The following is a 21,091-nucleotide window of genomic DNA, read 5'->3' on the forward strand; positions in this document are numbered from 1 at the left end:
TCCACCGAGAATCCTCGATGAATTTTATATCTCGCTTTTAAGTCTGATTCTCTTTGAAATAAGATTGCCCTTTCCCACCAAACTATAAGGCGCTCTGATATACTTCATACCTTCGAGACTCTTATTTGTCAGGTATATATATTGCAGCTGACTGCAGTAGTCCGTGGTCGATGGTCCTTTTTATTGATTATTACCCAACTTGCAACCATAGTCGTTGATACTTTCATCTTAAATGTGAGGTTAAGCACCATGGCTATAGGCACATTTCTCCACATGACTGTGAACAGAAATAGTCCCGCATACCGGACCTCGGTTAGGCATAAATAACCCTGAAGCATCACTGTGTTGTCAGGGTTCAGGGTGAAAGGCCAAAACCTTCCAACACTCTCTGAATTCCCCATTCCTCTGCATTTTACACCTCATGGATATCACAAGCCAGCTCAAATTATAACCGTGCTACTAATGAAGTGCTTTATTATTTGGACTGGGCGAGTTACGTTGGGTTTACACAACCTGAATTTGACACAAGACAAAAATCTATTTACATTGTGAACGAATTATTTGCTCGTGAATTGAGATGGACGAATAATGTCATGACCACTGAGACCATAGACCATAGACGACTTTAATGATTAAAATCTCCTTATTACATAAAGAACAGCTCTGTTTTCTGCCCAAGCTGATTGAAGATGTGAGCAGCGTCATTTGATGTGTAATGATTTGTTTGGTACAGGACCTTCGTTGTATAATCTGGAGAACCTGGAGGACACGCCGTATCACACGGTCTGCTCTACAACTTGGACGAGGGTTTATTTTGAACAGCAGCATGAGTGATAATCTAGTGGGGAAAAAACTGGAGAGCCCACATTTTATTGGGGACATTTTGTGTTCCGGTCGAAACCAAACCAAAACAAGAACCCCAGCAGGTCCACCAGCACGTTCAGTCTGAACAGAACGAGGCAGCAAGGTTCTGCCGCGTGTTCTTTTGACCTCCCGTGTCTTTTGCTGTTGTGACTTGTCTCCTGTGTGTAATTCTAGGTGTAGCTCTCTGAAGGGGAAAGGCTTGAAAGGTTTTGACAGTTTGGAGAGAACTCTTAACGGGTATTAGCCTTATCTAAGGGGGGAGGGGTGTTGGGAACCTAAGGCAACAAAATCCCCAAAAATGTGGTTGGACTGGGAAAAGAGAACACATGAGAGGAATGAGAACAAGGTGATTTCTCTCTCTCTCTCTCACTGTCTTAGTCTTTCTTTTCTTTTGCTTTTCTCATCATTTTCTTTGGTTCTCTTTCCCTCACAGGGTCCCAAAGGCTATCCAGGACCACCGAGTCAGCCAGGAGAACAGGTATGCAGCTTGTATACAAAAACACTCACAGTGAAATTCTTGTTTTGTTTTGGTTCTTCTTGTCAATTTTGCGTTATGCCAGTATAGATATTCGGGTGTAATGCAATGACACGATTCGTATCCGCATTCAGATTTAAACCTGAAGTGTGTGTGGCCTAAATTTTTCAGAAGGTTTTTTCCTTTTTCTTTTTAATGAAATATAAACCTATAAACACTGAAAAAAAAACACTTCTGAGATGTAGAAATGCCAGCAGTGTCAGCATACTGTGTTATTTCTGGCTGTGACAGGTCTTCAACCTCAGCTATATCGCCCCAGTTCATAATCGCTCTCGACTAGAGATGCTTCTTTAAAGTCCCCATGAAACGGTTTCTTAGCTGTAACCATGATGCGATTCCGTATGTCGACACATATCCATCTGAAACAGGACATCAGAGTGATGTTGTGTACAGTACAGTACAGTAACAGTCCCTCCAGGATTTTGTAATTTTTTGCGATAGCAGAAATAAACGCAAAATCGAGGATGAGCGCGTAATTTTTCTAAATTATCGCAGATTTTCCGTAGATTCGGGCCGAGACGAGTCCTGTGACGTCATCATTAAAGCCCTCTTCTCGTTATCACAAAAAGCCCTCTTCGATTCACGTTCGTTGAACACGAGTAGAGCTAAAAGGTCTCATTTACCAGCAAACATCACTGTGCGATTGCGATTTCGCCAATTTAAGTAGTTTTTCGCAAAAAAGCACAAAAAACTCCGCAAGTTGCATCACAAATTTTGAAGAAAAGAAAAAAATTGCAAAAAAATCAAACATTTTTGGAAGCTACGATCACAAAAAAACTCCTCAAAATCCTGTACGGAATGATATACTACACAAATCGAAACGAACCTGACTGTAGCTTAGCGAGCTAGCTAAATATGGAGACTAGTGGAGAGATTAACAAGAGGCTTTTTTTACTTTTACTGACGGAGAAGCCCTAATCCTTCTCCATCAGTGACCTCAGTGGTTAAGGTGTTGGTCTAAATGGTAAATGCCGCACTTATATTGCGCTTTTATCCAAAGCGCTTTACACTGCATCTAATTCACCCATTCACACACACACTCACACCAGTGGTAGCAGAGCTGAGATGCAAGGCGCTAACTTGCCATCGGGAGCAACTTGGGGTTCAGTGTCCTTTTAAGGACACTTCGGCATGTGGAGTCACGTGGGCCGGGAATCGAACGGCCAATCCTACGATTAGTGGACAACCCTCTCTACCACCTGAGCCACAGCCGGCCACCTGGTCTACTGCTCAGAAGGTCATGAGTTCAAACCCCAGCACCACCAAGCTGAGAAAGGCCCTTGAGCAAGGCCAAGATGTATGAATGAGATAAATGTAAGTCGCACTGGATAAGGGCGTCTAAATACCGTAAATGAAAACATAAGTGTCTAATGGTACATGAAGACTGAGTTGTGTTCTCGCGCAGTCTGATGACGTGACGTTACAGCATTGAAGAATCAAAGGAAACCTCTGAAAAAGCACCTCACACCACCACTTTGTACAAATAAACTCCAAACATTGAAAGGTAGAAAAGCGAATAGTGTGTTCTACATCCTGATGCAGAGTCAGACTTGAAGGACTTCATCCTGGGCCACAGCCAGAACTGGGGTGAAGAGAGTTCGGCCGGCCAGCGGATGGATCTGAGTGCCGTCGAAAACAATAGCTGTTCTATTCCTCCTCTGGCATGGCTGTGTTCTCATATTTCCCTTCTCTCTCTCTCTCTCCACAGGGTTTGCCAGGATTGCCGGGCATGGTCGGGGCAGCAGGTTACCCTGGCAGGCAGGTGCAGTGACCAAACTCCACTAAAGAGAAACTATATACCCAGAATTCCACCTTGGGAAGGGACTAATGTGTAAAGGAAAGGAATCTGGGACAGGATACTTTAATACAATGAATCAGTAGATAAAGTGTTCTTTATTCTGATTGGATAAATGTTCCTTAACACAGATTTATATTAATGCTCGTGTTCTGTAATAATAGGTTCTTGTTTCTATAGTAACAGCTCATTTACAGGGATTTTTGTCGGACACACAATATAACTTAAAACTAATATTTAAAATATGTGTTCTTTAAAAAAGGAACATGTCTAATTATTATTATTATTATTATTATTATTATTATATTATTATTATTATTATTATTGAAGTTTTCTGTGAGGAGATATTTATCTGTGAGGAGTCTCCAGTGTCAGCACTTTGTAAAAGTCAGAGGTAAAGCTGTAACAGTAACGTGATGTGTTGTGTTTCACCGTGCTGAGTGTAATTAACTGTGTATTCATATGTGTGTGTGTGTGTGTGTGTGTGTGTGTGTGTGTGTGTGTGCGATATCTTTGTGTTCTCTTTCAGGGACTGGCAGGCCCAGAGGGAAACCCAGGCTCTAAAGGTGTCAATGTGAGCGCAACCTCTTTCTTCGTGTCAGAATATATACAACCATATTGCCAAAAGTATGTTCACCCCTGACCATCACACCCACATGTGGTTCTTCGTCAAACTGTTGCCACAAATTTGGAAGCACACAATTGTATAGAACGTGTTTGTATGCTGTAAGATTACATTTTCTGTTCGAGGGCCAAACACTGGTCCAGCATGTCGATGTCCATGTGGCGAGCTCCATGAAGACGTGGTGTGAAGGTTGGAAGAAGGTAGAAGAACTGGAGTGTCCTGCACAGAACCCTGACCTCAACCCCACTGAACATCACTTTGGGAAGAACTGGAACTGGAGCCTCCTCACATCAACATAAGCGCCTGATCTCAACCTCACCAACGCTCTCATAGCTGAATGAACACATATCCCCACAGCCACGCCCCAAAATATAGTGGAACGCCTTCCCAGAAGAGTGGAGCGCATTATAACAGCAAAGTGGGAATAAATCTGGAATGAGACGTTCAACAAGGACATATGGGAGTGATGGTTAGGGGTGCACATACTTTTGGCTATACAGTTTATTTATTTGTCGTATCTGTATGAAGTGGGCGTGGCCTAAACCAAATGGGATTTTGCATGCGCAGTTATTATTTTTGTTTGTACCTACCCGCAATATTTTCTGCTTTAGAAAAAATCAACTTAAATAACCAAACTAGTACACAGTGGAATGATTTAAGGATGCTGTAAATGCATCATCTACCAGATGTTGTCATGTCATAAGCTCAGCCTATATGCCAAGAAGGAGCCGAAAAGAATATTTAAGAACGAATGAGCTGGAAATATTAACTATAATCTTCTCTTAATATACTTTTTATAATTATATTATAAAAATATATCAGTAAAAAAAATCTAGACCTGATCTAAGGCTAATGTGTTTTATTTCCTTGTTTCTTCCTCATATGAAGGGTTTTATCGGACCACCAGGAGCACCAGGAGCACCGGGCATACAGGGAGAAAGAGTAAGTATCACGAGTGATGAAGTGGCCGGAACCAAGGTTTTAAATGACAGGTCAAATTGCTATGATGATCCATGAGTTTACTGACGTAAAGGCGATTCATCAGTAATTATAAAAACTGCAAATGTGCCAATATATTAGTTAGAGCTAGAGTAAGATATAAAGTGATCCATATTAGACGTTTCCAGGACTCAATATTTTTCCCAGTAAAATAAAACGTTACAAACATTTCGCAGTTCACTTGAACCCATTTCTTGAAAATGTTAATACAGGGTGTTCAAAAACTTTTGACTTTCTGGATGATAAATGGCTTTAATCCGCAGCGCAGTGTTATTCTTGATTCTGATTGGTCAGAAAGTGCCAATCCATTTTATTTAGCATTTTTGGAAGGAGTCTCCATTGTCAGTGCTTTGTAAAAGTCAGAGGTAAAGCTGTAATATAACGTATTTGTGAACAGGAACTTTTCCATGACATTATATGTAATCAGAAAACAGATAACAAGTAGAATGTGTCATTCGTTCATAAATTCTGACCAAAGAATGAAAGACTGAATGAATTTACGAGAATGTTTTCAGCCCTACACGCCCCGCAACCATCAGTAGGTTTTTTTTATATTCCTTTTTGATTGATTTAATAATGTGCCAAACAAACCAAAAAGCAAATATATAAATCTGTGTTTCAGTCTGTTGTGAAAGCGCTCTGAAAGTCACAGTACTTATTACAGGGCAAAAAATAACGTCTTAACAAGACAAATCATTCAAAAACAATGAAGGATGTAGTTTTCCAAAAGTATTTTTGATTACAAAATGGTCAAACCCATCTGGCTCTAGTTAACATCTGTTTAGAAGCTAATGTAATGTTGTGCATTATGATTTCTCATGCAGAATCGTGAGGTTTGATTACTTCACAGAAAAGAGAATAGTTTTTTGTTTTTTTTTAACTTGTGGTTGCTATAGCACTTTCAGGCGTCCATTTTGAACCTCACCACCATTTAGCGCCTTTGGATGTTTTTTTTTTTCTTCATTTTTTTAAATTGTTTTTCTCAGTAAGTCCATATGGTACATGTTTAAAATGGTTCAGTGCAACAGTTTCAGAAAACAAAAGTTCAGTCTGCACAATGATGATGATGATGATGATGGTCTGTTAAAAACAGTAGAAACAGTCAAATGTTATCGGCTTGATTTAAAGGAGGTTCATTTTGTTAAATATTTTCAAATTGGACATATTTAGTAATAATCTCTCACTCTTTTTGCAGGGGATACCAGGACCTGTGGGGAAGAACGGACCCAAAGGAAGACAGGTAAAAGGTTCTCGCGTGTTACCAGAGAACGTAAACATTTCTTCAGTAGCGGTCTGTATGAGAGATTGAATTGAAGCTGCAGTGATCTGTAGGAGACGAAGTGTAAAAGTACAATATGTATGGATTTTCTGCGTTGTATGTTTTATAATCAGTGTTGAAAATTCAGTGTTGAAAACAGGCTTGCGATCTGTGAGTGAAGGGTCATTTTACCACTAGAGAAGATACAGAGAATAAAGGAGTGAAATTACCAGTAGACTGGCGTTTACTAGGAAAAATTACACAACCACAAAACTGATTAAAATGAGATTTTAACAGTGCGGTGTGTTATCTGCATGACTACGAATGAAGGGATGCTGATGAAGGAAAGGTAGAATAATTACCATAAAAGGCCATTAAAATGATGATCATTGAAACATTTTCAAATCTGACAATGTTTCCCTGACAAATATGAATCCAGTAATAGGATTCATCACCAATATTCCAGGAAGGGGTCAAACTGGGGACAGGGACAAACTGAAACGCACCAATGATGGGACAGGGGGCAGAGTCAAGACTATTAGAATCAAAACCAAAACCACATGACAAGAACTCAAACCAAAATATGAAAGCAGTTCTCGTTGCACTGGGGGAAGACGTCACATCGATTGCCGCATCCGATAATTAACCTTATAGCTACTTAAGGTTATCAATCGGCTTGTTCGGTATGAGAGAAAAGTCCACTGTTGGCTTGAATTTGCCATTTTCTGTACCGATTATCCTACACAAGGTCGCGAGGAACCTGGAACCTGGGGTCACTGGGGATGTGGTGCAAAAGCATAGTCAAGAATATCTATGAAAAGAAATTCTGTAGATAGTGTTCAATTATATACGATCTTTCACACAACATGTTGTATACAAGGGAAAATCTTTTATGGACACCAATGAAATCCCATAATGCACTGTAAAGCATAAACAGTGTACTTTATAATAAACTATTTATAATACTATATTAAATACTTTGTAATAAACTCTGTTGGGTGCAGAATACATGGAATGTGACGAATTGTGGATTTGGAGTAGATTAATGCTACTTGTGAAGATGCTAACGTATATGTACTATTCAATAATGATTTTAAAGAATGTTGTATGGGAAGGAAAGTGAATCGGAAATTCAGTTCCCTCAGATAGTGATGGACAGGACTTCATCCACTACAGCTTTGTAATATAGTATAATCTCATGGATAACAATATCATGCGTATTATAATTGTATAACTTCAAAGCATGCCCACAATTGCTACAAGCAGTAAAGGAACATCTCTGATGGGCATTTTGGCCTCGTAAAAACATAACACTTGTAAATGCGGCACTAGAGCCATGTTGCCAAGTGGGCACGACTCCCAGCGTCTGTGGATAAGTCCGCCTAATCACAGCCTCCCCTGACTGGATGAAAGCAGGGTGGAAGATGTTCAAAGGGTCTCTCGGACCAGAGAAACACACTTTCATCCTGTGATCTGTGTGCACGCGCATTTTTCAGCATAAAAAATTTGATTTCTTATCTTAATTTTTTTTTGCTTCAGAAGCCCATTAAAATGGTTATATATCAAGTAACACAGCGCTGTTAAAATCTGGATTCTGATTGGTTGTTACTATGGAAACAGCTCATTCACAGGGACTTGTACGTTGGACGCTCGACATCATCATTAATATAATGAAGTTGTCTGCAAAGAGACGTTTAGGTTGTTGAGGTGTGTGTATGTGTGTGTGTGTGTTTTCTCAGGGCGTGATTGGAGACGTTGGGGAAAGGGGTCCTCCTGGGCCTGACGGGAATCAGGTACGATTTTTATGTTCCATAATACTAGAGTTATGAATATGATGATATGATCTCTTCACACTTATTATTAGTTTACTTACCTAAGCATTTACTTAACAAACTAGCGGTTTGTTAAAAAGGTTCTGAAACGAGTTAAAACGAGTTCTGTGAAACAGACCAGTAGCCATGAATTTCAGCCCAAAAGGTCATCACTGCTCTGTCTGTTCAGTGTGGTTTATATTATGGCTAATACACAATTTCATAAATGTCGTTTTTTTTCACAGGGACCTGTTGGAGCAACCGGCACCGGTGGCTTCCCGGGCCTCAGAGTGAGTGTCATCTGCATACTCATGTCTCACTGACGTGTCCGACATTATGTAATCCTCATGCATGAGATATACAGTACAAGAAAGTTAGGATTTGAAAATATTTTAACGTCATTGCTTTTTGATAAAATCCTATCCCAGTTCTTGTATATTACAGAAGAAAAGCTTTCACTGTGATATTTCAGTGACTCGGTGCCTCGGAAGCTTTCATCCCCTTTGCCTCCATACCTGTCTTCCATGAGAACGTGACTTTGAATTGTTCTTCCTTATCACTGTTTTGGTTTCTCATGCTGGGAGAGAAGTCAGAATTAGGGGTTATGGTTATTTGTTCTCGGTGTGAGGAACTCTGATTTTCCATCGCTCCTGGGCTCTCTTGCCAAGAACGGATTACTGGCCTTTAACATGCTTTAACGACTTGGGTAAAAGTCGGCGTTTAAACATTGTTTGGCTGGTTGATGATGTCGAGAGATACGTCAGAAAATATTTGTTATGTGTCATAACTAAATTCTCTTATTTTGATTGGTTGAAACAGCTGCAAATCACAGGTTTATATTAGTGTCCTCGCTCTAATCCGTTATAGTTTCCGTAGTAACAGATCATTCGCAGGGACTTGTACAGCGAACATGTAGTCTTTGATATGGCGACGTTTTCCGTCAGAACATTTATGGAAGTCTCTAGTGTCCGTGCTTGTTGTTGATTATTTTCCAATAAGAACGCTAGACAGAGCGTAGCAGAGAGCCATATGGATTAGCATGAGTACTATATATCATCAGAAGTAGAAGAATGGAGCTGCATTCTCTGGAAAAGTTCCTGAGGTCATTCATCTGAGCCAGGCAAAGAACCCCTCCTCTCAGTTGCAAAGGGTCTGGAACTCTTTGCAGGTGATCTTGTCCATCAGACTAATCCCCACAACCATAACAGTGAAGCCATATGTGTGCAGATGCTGCACTTAGAAAAAGTGGATTTCTCTGGCATCTCCAATATCAACAGGTGTTTTTATTTTCCCTCTGAACACTACTGAATTCCACTGGACTATTTTCTGACCTCAGCTGTACTGTATGTACTGTACACAGTCCATCCATACAGAACATACATGGTTGATCTTTATAATCCAGCAATGGGATGGGATATTGAAACAGAAAGCAAAAGTGTACATGTGTTGCTATATGTTTTTAGCTGCTATAATGCTAATCATTTAGGTCAATTGGTAGATTTTTCTCTAAACTACTTTTTTTTCTTCTTCTTCAAGGCCATTGCCTTGAGCTTGGTATACTCACTTTGTTATCCATGATGGTGTGTGTTTCAATTAGACATGCAATAACGGGAAGCACATGGAACGGAACCCCAGCTACGTCATTCCAGTACCAACCCCCGATATACAAAATTCCAAAGTGGTTAGTTTGATGCTTTGCCCAGCAAATTAGATGCATCTGGTTTTTTTCCAAGTGGAAACAGCATTGTGGACATACATGATTCCATCACTTTTGTTCTCATTGTTCACAATCGTCCAGCCATTTCTCAGACTTGTTACTGGTATCATCTCGGACATTATTGGTATAAAGCAATGGCACTATCTGTATGTGTTTAGCGCTCCAAATATCTGTATCTGGATTTTAACCTGAAGTGGGTGTGGTCTAAACCAAAATGGTGGTGTTTTGTGGGGTTTTTCCTCCTGGAAACTCTGTAGAGCACTGGGGGAAAAACAGATGTAGAAATATCAGCAGTGTCAGCAAGGTGTGTGAATTCTGACAGTTCCTTGGACTCGTATTTGGTTACATCCCTGTTGGACGTAATCACCGATGTAATTTCAGGTGCTGTAGTTCAGTCACATTGTGGAACATGGTCAGGGTTTTATTACTAACAGAGAGAAGGATATTTTTTTTCTTCATTTTATTGTTATTTTCCATGTAAGGCAGAGACCACTTGTAAAAATGTGCTGATTTTTGTGCCTTTTTCAGTCACAGGCACTTTATGAGATTCAGATGTACAATTCAATGGCATTCCAACAGATGGACTTGCTTTGCTTTTCCATTTCCCTTGTGTGCTGGCTCTTCCATGTTTGCTAACCATTAGCTTTCTATTTAAGTCCACGTACAGACGGGATTCTCTGCTTATTTATTTATTTCTTATTTGTATTTGTTGCTTTGGATCCACTTGTCGCCTTGGGATGGAATCGTCACCGCAAATCAAAATAACGTTCTTCAGACTGATCATCTTTATCCTTTAATGAAACATGTCTATCCTGAAGGGTGTGGCCTCTTCCACGATGACTCTGCCCCCCCCCCCCCCATCATCAGGCCGTGAGGGCTCACTGAATGGATTGAGGAAAATGAAAATGATGTAAATCATATGATATGGCCTTCACACTCACCACATCTCAACCCAGTTGACCACCTATGGGAGTGCTCTCCAGCACCATCCATTTTCTCTCCACTACTCTCATGAAAACTCCAGGAGGGAATTTCTTTTGAAAGAGCAGTGGTCCATCTCCCATGTTTTGTTCTAGACACTTGTATAACTATGCCAAGGTGCACTGAAAATTTTCTGGCAGCTTGTTGTTTACTTAGATGATTTTTGTTGTTGTTTGTTCTATTACTTTGTCATAAGATTGTATCTTTAATAATACTTGGCTTGTGCTGCACTTGTTTCTAAGGTTAATGGCTATTCCATTATCTCGTGTATTATTCAATCGGGCAGGCAGCCTGGGAGGATATGGGTACATAAATATCTCCAGTGTCAGTGATCCCTGAGAAGCACAAAACACTGAACCATGCAACCAAATGACTAATTCACATTTCCTAACCAATTGGGCTAGAGTTAGGGTTTGGAAATGTTTAGGTTAGGGTTAGGGCTTAGCTAAAGTTGGGCTTGGCCTATGGATAAGTTTTACTTAGTGTTGGCGTAGGGTTAGGGTTAGGTTAGCCTAGGGCTATGCTAGGCATGAGTTTCGGCTAGAGTTAGTGTTAGGTTAAGATTATGCTTTATGTATGGTTAGCGTTGTTGTACGGGACACAGGGTTACAGTTAGGTCACTGTTAGTGTTTGCCTAGTGTTAACCCTGCTGTAGGGTTGGGTTATCGTCAGGGTATTCTAAGCCAGAAAAATTTGGTTAAACCAATGGAGAGAAATTCCTAGACTGTTTATTGACCATTGAGAGGAAACCCATTTGACTCAATGGACCACTGGATAGGAGCTCAAAAGGATGTGGTATGCAAGTTAGATACACTCTGTGGTTATTGGCAGGCTCTGAAATGTTAAGACCCTGCCAGTTTCTTTAGTTTCACATAACAACTAGTAGGCTCCTATACCCTGTCCTCCTCTTTCTCCAGTCAGTTCTGTTTCAAGCTATTTCTGGAAGAATTTATGAGGGCAAGATCATGTTCCAGCCAGTGCAAAGCACTTTACTGTTTTAAAAGCAGGCTGTCAGTTGAAAGAGACATAACACTTTTATGAAGTGCACACGATTTGTCTTCATCCCATGAAGCCATTAGGGTATCCCGTTCTCCTTCTATGCAATTCCTATGATTTTAGATTCTCCAGATGCACTTCACCGTGCCATGCATTCATGCCGCATGTCCTTATTGGTGGTGGGCTGAGGATGCTATGAGGGATGCCAGTGCTAATAGTGGTGTCAATTGCTCAGTAAGTCCTTTCTTGCAAAGGATGGTGATTCTGAGTGCTTGGAGATAACTATTTGTTTGACACGAGACATGTGCATAAAAGATTGCTGAGATCACTCCTGCGTTAAAGCCTAGGGAAAGGTCAGTGTGTGTTGGAATTAGGAGAAGGTGAAGAAGCTGGTTCCAATGAGTCCAGAAAGCCATGTCGGTTATTTCTTTAATGAACACATTTGTTTTGTGCTTGATTGCCATGGCCTATTTCTAAAACATTTTCCATAATAAAAACCAGGCCAACCTTCAGCACCAGCAAACATCTAACCCTACATGGAAGGAATCAGTGTCATGGCTGAGCAGATTGCCATTTGTGGCTGTACAGCCTTAGCCACTACTTATGCTAATTAACGGGCACTGGAGAGTATATTAAGCAAAAGTGGCCCCGATGTGTAAACTTGAAAAGTAATATTCCATTATCCAGGGTTTATTCTAGTTTTAAATTTGAACAAATATGCTAGACCAAGGGTCATCAACTGAGTGAGCATAGTCTGGATGCAAAGTATTTCAGCAGAAAAAAATACTGCAAGAGAGTCTTATCAGTGAATGTAAAAAAGACCATAGTTCTGTGATCATGGTTCTAGCTCCTTGGAACAAAAACTAATCTCTAGAGCAAATTACAATGTGCATGTACATATATAAACATTTTGCACATTCTTGTTCCTTAGACTTAGAATTTAAGTCCAATCGTAATGCTCAAGATTGCTCACAGTTCCACTTTTAGGGTGAATTTATAGAGGGAAGGGTTTGAGTCTCAGTATTAACTTTTTAGGGGATACCTAGGTAAGTATATTGTGCATGCAGAACATTTCAGGTTTGAGACTTCTCTTTTTTAATGGGGGCAAGAAAGTGCAATTTTTAAAAAATTTCCCTCAATTTCGGGTTGAATATCTCTGGTGAAGGACCAGATACGAACCTGAAATTTTCACAGAAATAAGTCCTCTGTAGTAGTATTCTGCTGTAAAAAAAAAAATTGTGAGGTTGAGGTTAGAGCTAAACTCTGCAGGACAGTAGACCTCTAGGAATAGATTTGAGGAATCACCCTGATCTGTCATGTTGGTACAGGTGTAAAGTTGGTATGCATTAATAGATATTATCCAAATATAAAAGTCCAGCATTTGGGTGAGTGTTTTACCGTTGAACAGTGTCATAAACAGAGCTGTGGTAGTGTTTCTCCTGTGATAAAAGCACTTAAAGCTCGAGGTCCACTCCAATTAAAGCTCGAGTTTACCTCCAATCTCAAACTCACAATTTTTTACAGCAGAATGCTACTATAGAGGACTTATGTATATGAAAGTTTCAGGTTCATATCTAGTCCCCCACCAGAGATATTCAACCCGAAAGTGAGGAGAATTTTAAAAAATTGCACTTTCTCATCCCCATAAAAAAGAGAAGTCTCAAACCTGAAATGTTCTGCATGTACACTATACTTACCTAGGTACCCTCTCAAAAAATTAAGATGAGACTTGAACCCTTCCCATTATAAATTGACCCTAAAAGTGGAACTAAGTCTAAGGTTAGGGTTAGATATTGACGATTCCATAAACAGCTGTATAACCAAAATTTGTTGTGTGCCATGACACAAAGATGGTCGTCGTAGTTAAACCAAATAGAACTGAAAAAATTGGTGATTTTGCAATGACAATACATAGAGGTAATCACTCATAAAATTAGGAAAATTAAAAACTGTCGAGCAACCAACTTAGCGATTATTGGACCACTTGAGATGGAATGACCCTTTTACGTACCTGTATCTTCACAAATTTTACTTCAATACTGCTTGTCTAGATAATCATACCTGTGTTTTGTAGAAGCAAAAACATTACCACCCCACTGACTGTAATAGATATCTCAAGAGACTTGGCACTGCTCTACAAGTGTAGACAACTTGGAATGTACTGTTTGAGACCTGAAGGAAATTTATGTCATGATATGGAAAAAAAAGGATGGATTGTGATTTTCCTCATTAGCCTGTCATCTGGTGTCGGTCACATTAAGTAAGCCTGAGGTGCTTAACCTTTCTCTTGAAGATTTTCTGCTCTTTCAGAATTTAGTTCCAACCCTAATCTTACACATCTGATATTCTTTAGAAGTTCCTTCTGTGGGGTGTTTTCACACTAGGCATTTCTTTTTCCAGAAAATATTAGCTATTTTCTACCGGCTAACTTTCTTCTCTATTGCACAACAGCTAGCAGTGTGGCAGGTTAAATGTGTGACTAAAGCCACAATTCAGCAGAAATATGCGGGTAATTTGCGTTTCTCCTGGTGAAATGTGAGACCAGAGGACAGAGGACTGGCAATGAAGAAAAACTCATCCATTTCGTGAAAATTTAGCTGTGACTCAGCATTTTCATTGTGGTTAGCAATATTTTGGTGAGATTCAGGAAACCCTGGTGAAGAGCAGTATTAGCACTGCTACTATTTTGGAGGAAATCAAGTCATGGGTACAACCCAGAGTTTTGTGCACTGGGACTTTATTGGAAAACTACCTGACTTCATAAACTGTGCAAGTTAATTCTAACTAATTAACTAAGATAAAATATTACACCACCCAGTCCAGCCTCTCATTTCTATTTTATGCAGTAATTTACACAGTAGTTTGGTTGGGAAGTATTATAAATCTTATTCCTCTACAATGGTACTAAAATTAGCACGTCCTTCATTCTGTTCTGCAATATGAAGGAGTACTCCTTAGTGTTTGAGGTTTTTTTCACCATTTTTTTCTTATTTTCAGGGCAACCCTGGGCCTGAGGGACTTCGTGGACTACCTGGCATTGTTGGACATCAGGTAATGACCAGTCATTAAGTAATGTTATGCCAGGCCCTGTGCACTTCTCTGGTGGACACTGAAAACCTCTCCTCCACCTCTTCTGTCATTGGCAGGGCCTGCCTGGAGGCGTGGGACCACCTGGATTGAAAGGTGATAAGGTGATCTAAATATTTCTATTATTGCAGTAAACTGTAAATGTTCAAAGCGCAGCACTTGTGCTAATTATGGGCAGTTGGGGTTGTAGTCATCGTTACCGTTGAATGAAAAGCTAAATTAGTTAAAAGCTAGGGATTTATCAATATGGACACTTGTTGGGTATCCGGTCCAATACCATGCTCAATACCTCCTGCTCGTTAAAAGCGCTCAGATACCAACAGAGGTGATGATACTATGTGACGTAAGCCTAGTGTACATTGGCACACTAATAAACAGACGACACAAAATTACAGCAATCTGGACATATTTCTCAATTAGTGATGCAAACTGTGAAAATATACTCATTTCAAAAAGTACCAAAAAAACACATACTCACCCTGGTATTGATGCATCCTTATCCAAAGGTATATGGAACAGCTCATGAATTTAAACAGGAATTTATGCTAGCACCATGCCCTGCATTTCAGTCGTGGAAATAAACTTTACACTTATGCCAATTCCTCAATCAGGTTGATTGCAAGCAGGTTGATATTTTACTGAAATTACGAATGCTGCAGAATTACAGTACGATGTGGTTATTTCTGTCCCTGAAAGTGAAACTGCTATGCTGTGTTTAGCCTATAACCTCTGTATGGCGCTGTATGATCTAGGGAGAACCTGGATTACGTGGGGAACCAGGAGACTATGGCTACCAGGGTGACAAGGTGAGGGAATGGGACAGCGAAATGTTTGGTTGCTAATGTTTTTAAGCTCTTTTGAACAATGGCTAACATTCAAGTCTTCTTCCAACCATTCCAACTCTTTTGTATGTGTGGAGATGTGTCTGACATTTCAATATATCATAATGTTCCTCTGTGTTCAGGGGGCTGCAGGTATTCTTGGACCACCAGGCCCACGTGGAAAACCCGGACCAATGGTACGCTAGCCACTCTTTACCATGTCATCCTCATAAATACTTCATCAATGCTCTCTCTTTAAGAGTTTTTGGAGCTTGCATCTTATTTTGCGTGCTATCCAAACCTGTATAGTCTTCTATGCACCAGTTCTTTTTTTTTTTAAATACAGCTCACAAAGCTATGGAAAAAGTGCTTGGTAAAGCTTTGTTTCCCCTTGAGTCACATTTCCAAGACAGCGCTTGGGACTGATTGGCATTTTGTACTTGTGCCCAGTTTAAATATAGGTTGGAAGAGGAGGGGGGTGCTGCCGTAACTTGTCAAGCTCTTGTAGAAATCATTGTTTACTTCAAGTTAGATTACGTTCATTTCCACCAATGATCTTCAGCCAATGATATAAAAATAAGCTGCAATCACCACCAAGCCCAAACTACCTCTTGCTATTTGTGTATACCTATGCATTTTGATTATGTGTACATCCTTTTTGTCTTGTTTGAAAGGGGAAAACAGGTGACCTAGGTGCCCCAGGACCACCGGGGCCTCCTGGACCTGAGGTAAGTATCACTAACATGCTCATTGATCTACATCAAGCATCAGTGGTAACATGGAAATTCTGATAGCATCAGTCCAAGCCCTTCAGTTGATCAAAAAGTAAAGGTGTTGGCGAAGATTGCGGATGATTGCGAAGGTTTCTGGTGTGACAAAGTCCTGAGCTGAGAAAAACCCTGGTGTTTGAGACGAATAACATTTTGTTTCCTTGGTTATTCTCAGGTCTTGGTTATAACGGTGTATGTTGGAGAATGTTTGAAATTCTAAACCATAATTATCTGTTCAACAGCGAACAGTGAATCTGGTCTTGTGTTTGGACTTGTATCTTAAATTCATTTAATCACTTCTCTCTCAAGTAAGTGGTAAAATGTCCTTAAGGTTATAGCACAACTTCGGTCACATTTAAACAAACGTACTCCAAAATTTAGTAGGTGGTTTATGGTAAAAAAAATAAATAAATAAAATGCCTTCAGTCATTTAAGGGCACTCAGGTACTGGCATTGGAAGTTGGAGCTGTAGGTCACTAAGCTGTCAGGGATTAGTATTGTGCTAGCATAAGAGCTCGGGGGCATGAGCTAAACAAATACCACGATTTAAAGGCACTTGAGTGACATTTATGATAGTTACTGTATTTGATGTTCCATTAGCACAGTGTTTTGGAGGCCAAAACTGGTCTTTCTTGGGAAACGTAAGTAGATAAGAAGGAATCTGCACATCTTTACAGCAAGGCTTCGTTCAGCATCTCTGTCTAGATGAAACGCTCCAACAGCGGTTGGATGGATATTCTTTAATAATTGTCACTGGGAAAGTTTTCTCGAGGCTCTGTCTGGTTAAACGTGATTCCATCTGGGTTGCAGATGCTGGATGAAGATCAGTTCACGTCTGTGAGTAGAAGGAGTTGTCTCACACAGACTGTTTGCCATCTAGTGGATTTCTTTCAACACAGCACTCGGGTTGAAGGCAGTCCCTCTCTTTTACTGTATTCAGGAAGCAATGTAGCTGAGACGTTAACATGTGTGGGTTGGGGGGGGGGGGGGGCGCTTGAAAAGTATCTCTACAAAAGTAGAGGCAAAAATATTATTTTACAATTACGTCTAATCTAAGAGCACTGGTTTAGTCACAGTTAGGGTCAAGTTGTTTTGTTTTGGGGATGTATAAAAAATATGAATTAATAATACAAATTGAATTTAAATGAAGATCAGACTGATCATGGCTGAGGTGTTACGGACAGATTGGACTTCTCGAGCGTGAACAGGCTTTTTGTGGCTTTGTGAGTTGCTGCAGATGTAGATCGGACAGAGATTGGACTTCTCGAGGCTAAATTACTTTAAACAGTGATCAGACTTACTGTGGAATATATGTTTTAGACCGAGATCTAAATTTTGTGGATAAAATGCTGTTGACCAAGATCGGACCCCTTGTGGCTGTGTTGCTGTAGACTGAGATCAGATTTTTTTGTATGGCCGAGCTGCTAAGACCAAGATCAGACAAGATTAGACTATGGACAGCGATCCTCATGGCTGAGATTCTACAGACCGAGATTGGATTCGGTTGATTCATAGAGATTAGACTCTTTGTGGATGTGATTCTTGAGACCGAGATTGTACTTCTTGTGGTGAATAGGCTTTATACAGAGATCAGACTTTTTGGCTGAAGTGTTACAGACTAAGATAGAACAACATATGGCTGAGTTACTTTAAACAGAGATCAGACATTTGGTGGCTGAATGCTACATACAGAGATCAGACTCACTGTGGATGTGATGTTTTTTGACAGAGATCAGATTTGTGGTTGATTTAGACAGACTCATTGTTAATGAGATGTTTTAGGGTAGAGATCAGACTCATGAACTCAGACTTGTGCATGACCTGCTTAACACAGAAGTCAGACTCCTTGTGGTTGAATTGATACAGACAAATCAAAATACTTGTAGGTGAAAAACGTGATCAGACTTGCTGTATTTGAGATGCTTTAAATAGAGATCAGACTCATTGTTAATGAGATATTTTAGATAGAAATCAGACTCTTTGTGGCTGAAAGCGATCTGACTTTTTGTGGCCAAGGTACTACAGTCCAAGATCAGACAGACTGAGATGCTACAGACATACAGTAGATCAGACTTTCTGTAGCTGAAGTTCTGTAGAGTGATTGGTCTCCTTGTGCCTGTGACGCTACAGATAGAAATCAAACCTGTTGTGGTTGAGACTACAGACTGAGATCAGACTCTTTGTGACTAAGGTGCTTTAGGCAGAAATCAGACTTTTTGTACCTGTAGCGCTACAGACAAAGACGAAACAACTTGTAGCCAAGGTGGTTTAGACAGGGATCAGACTTGCTGTTGATGAGATGGTTTAGACAGGGATCAGACTCCTAGTGGATGAGATTGTTTAGACAGAGATCAGACTTCTCAGGTTAAGTCAGACTCAATATGGATGAGATGTTTGAGTCAGAGATTAGACTACCTTTGATAACGAGATGAAATAGAAAAAAAGTTGCCACCTTCATGACTGAGGTGCCACACGCAAGAATCAGATCAGATGACTGAGATTAGAGGTAGAAATCAGACTCTTATGGTTGCAGCATCAACTCACCGTTCCACAACTGCCTAATTTGTAGCAACTGACTCAAATAAAAACCCTCAAAATAATTCGCCATTAATCTGTATTCCATGACTCGAGGAATAAAATGTCATGTGACTCGTTTGAGGATTGGACATCTCTTCATGTACGCACTTTTCCTTTATTTTCAGGGATTTCCTGGAGACATCGGGGTTCCTGGTCCCAACGGTCCTCCAGGCCCAAAGGTAAAGAAACAGCATGCCAGTTTAAGCCCTGAAACATGGAGAGATTAGCAGTGATCTATGAAGGGTGTAGTCTGATCTAAGACTATCTTAAATCAGACTTCTGACTGCTTATTCAATGTAAAATATTTTTATTTATTAATATTTGTTAATGGTGTCCTGCTATGGACTGGACTCCCATCCATGCCCAGTATTCCCGGGACAGGACCTGGATCTGCCTTGACCCTGATGAACACTTATTAATAATATTGGTATTTTAGTTCCAATGTCTCATAGTGGTTAAAAAGGAGAAAAACTTAATTTCGCTATAATCATATACTTGCAAAGTCACAAAGCAACTTTTTGGCATCAGACAGCTTTGATTAGAATCGGAATTCCTAACAAATCTGAACAGTGAGAATGAGACCTAATGCCTATCACTATAGTCTATGTGACAGTTAGCCATTAGCGCTCGACTAGTTTGTATGGTCCGAGATATTATCATGCTAGCAAACATGCTAACCGACAACTCCTTGGTGAAAGAGCCCAGTAGCTGACCATCAGGAGCTCAAATCAGTGTGATTTTACAGTTGAGACAGATGTCTTTTTCTTCTTCTTTTATTTTCATACGTTTATGTGACCTTTTTTCCTGCTTTAAATTTCAAGCTCTATTTCAACATTTTTCCAGAATTTCAGTCCTTTCACCACCACTTGTAAAACTTATGAGCTTGCGTAGCCAGGTCAGATGTCGAAAGCACAATTTCAGTTGCTAATTTAAGACCGATGTCCTGCTTCACTTCACTTGGCTTTTCTCCCAGAAGATCAGATTACTACACAGATGGACAATATTTTACTCCTTTATCTTATCTAAAGGACCATTATGTGTTTTTGCTGTTGTTGTTGTTTTTTTAATAGTAAAGCTCTTCTTTTCTCTACTGTAATGTCACAAATATGTGTGGATATAAGGAGATTCCTACAGTCAGTACGTTTACATGGACAGCAATAATCTGATATGACCCTGATTAAGACGATACTCTGATTAAGAAACTAGCATGTAAACAGCTATTATTGCTGACCTTAATCCGACTAAAGTCATACTCGAAGTAAACACAAATGGAATTAAGACATGTGGAGTATTCCTATATTAGTTGCATTATAGACATGTATATACCTTAATCAGAATATTGTCTTATTCAGAATAAGGTTAATTGTTAGATTATTGCTGTCCATGTAAATGTAGTCAGTGTTTTAATGAGGATTATGTGTGTGTGCGTGTGTGTGTGTGTGTGTGTGCAGGGTGTTCAGGGAGCGAGGGGACCTCCAGGGCCTTTGGGGCCAAAGGGAACAGAGGTGATAATCTCGTGTTTTTATTTTTCTCACACACATTTTTCTGCCAGTGTTAATAGTATCAAGCAACTCTTTTCCTTTAATCACAAACATGGTCTAAGTGGTTCACACACACACACACACAATTCCTGGCCCTGATCCTCACATCTCTTAGACTCAACTCAACGAGCAATTAACACACAGCTACATATTTTCCAACACTGAAGTCTAGCTTATATAATTTTAACAAGATTTCAACCAGATAATGGGCCAGCAGTGCATTATGGGATTACAAATGCAGATTTTTATTTTTTTACAAATTTTTATTAGGTGTTAGGAAAAACATTTCTCAATCAGCTGGGTGGAAAACCGAGTGGGTGTTTTTGGCGTGTTGCGTGGCATGGCTGTTTCTCCTGGCGTAAAGGTGAAACCTTGATAAACCTTGATAAAGGTGCTTGGTTTTTTTGTTTTGTTTTGTTTTGTTTGTTTTTTTTACAGAGTCAGCTATATTTTACTCTCTTTCTTTTTTTTTTTCCATCTCAACCCCCTCCTCCAGAGGAATGTCCTCATGTCCCAAATAAAGTGTTTATGGCGCCTCATCATTAGATTGTTTACTGAAACGTTACCTCATGTGCTTTTTTTTCCAGGGAGATGAAGGCCCTTTGGGTCCACCTGGCAGTCCTGGCCCCACTGTAAGTGTGCGTTTGTGTGTGTTCAAAGAGTGTGTGTGTGTGTGTGTGTGTGTGCTGGGATTCCATGCTGTAATGCTATGTG

The 21,091-nt window shown here is 40.0% G+C and overlaps 1 protein-coding gene across 2 annotated transcripts in view; it reads left to right on the forward strand.

Annotated features, from left to right (window-relative positions):
* Nucleotides 1-21,091, forward strand: part of LOC128619035 (collagen alpha-1(XXIV) chain) — a 90,944-nt gene that overhangs the window by 32,032 nt on the left and 37,821 nt on the right. For both annotated transcript variants that reach the window (XM_053642876.1, XM_053642877.1), the window contains exons 8-22: nucleotides 1,298-1,342; nucleotides 3,108-3,161; nucleotides 3,724-3,768; nucleotides 4,708-4,761; nucleotides 6,014-6,058; nucleotides 7,816-7,869; nucleotides 8,133-8,177; nucleotides 14,579-14,632; nucleotides 14,728-14,772; nucleotides 15,421-15,474; nucleotides 15,633-15,686; nucleotides 16,164-16,217; nucleotides 18,962-19,015; nucleotides 20,288-20,341; nucleotides 20,965-21,009. In XM_053642876.1, coding sequence (XP_053498851.1) covers nucleotides 1,298-1,342; nucleotides 3,108-3,161; nucleotides 3,724-3,768; nucleotides 4,708-4,761; nucleotides 6,014-6,058; nucleotides 7,816-7,869; nucleotides 8,133-8,177; nucleotides 14,579-14,632; nucleotides 14,728-14,772; nucleotides 15,421-15,474; nucleotides 15,633-15,686; nucleotides 16,164-16,217; nucleotides 18,962-19,015; nucleotides 20,288-20,341; nucleotides 20,965-21,009 — 756 coding nt within the window. The remainder of the gene's footprint in view (nucleotides 1-1,297; nucleotides 1,343-3,107; nucleotides 3,162-3,723; nucleotides 3,769-4,707; nucleotides 4,762-6,013; nucleotides 6,059-7,815; nucleotides 7,870-8,132; nucleotides 8,178-14,578; nucleotides 14,633-14,727; nucleotides 14,773-15,420; nucleotides 15,475-15,632; nucleotides 15,687-16,163; nucleotides 16,218-18,961; nucleotides 19,016-20,287; nucleotides 20,342-20,964; nucleotides 21,010-21,091) is intronic.

This window comes from Ictalurus furcatus, chromosome 15 (genome assembly GCF_023375685.1).
Source record: "Ictalurus furcatus strain D&B chromosome 15, Billie_1.0, whole genome shotgun sequence".
Taxonomy (NCBI): Eukaryota; Metazoa; Chordata; class Actinopteri; order Siluriformes; family Ictaluridae; genus Ictalurus; species Ictalurus furcatus.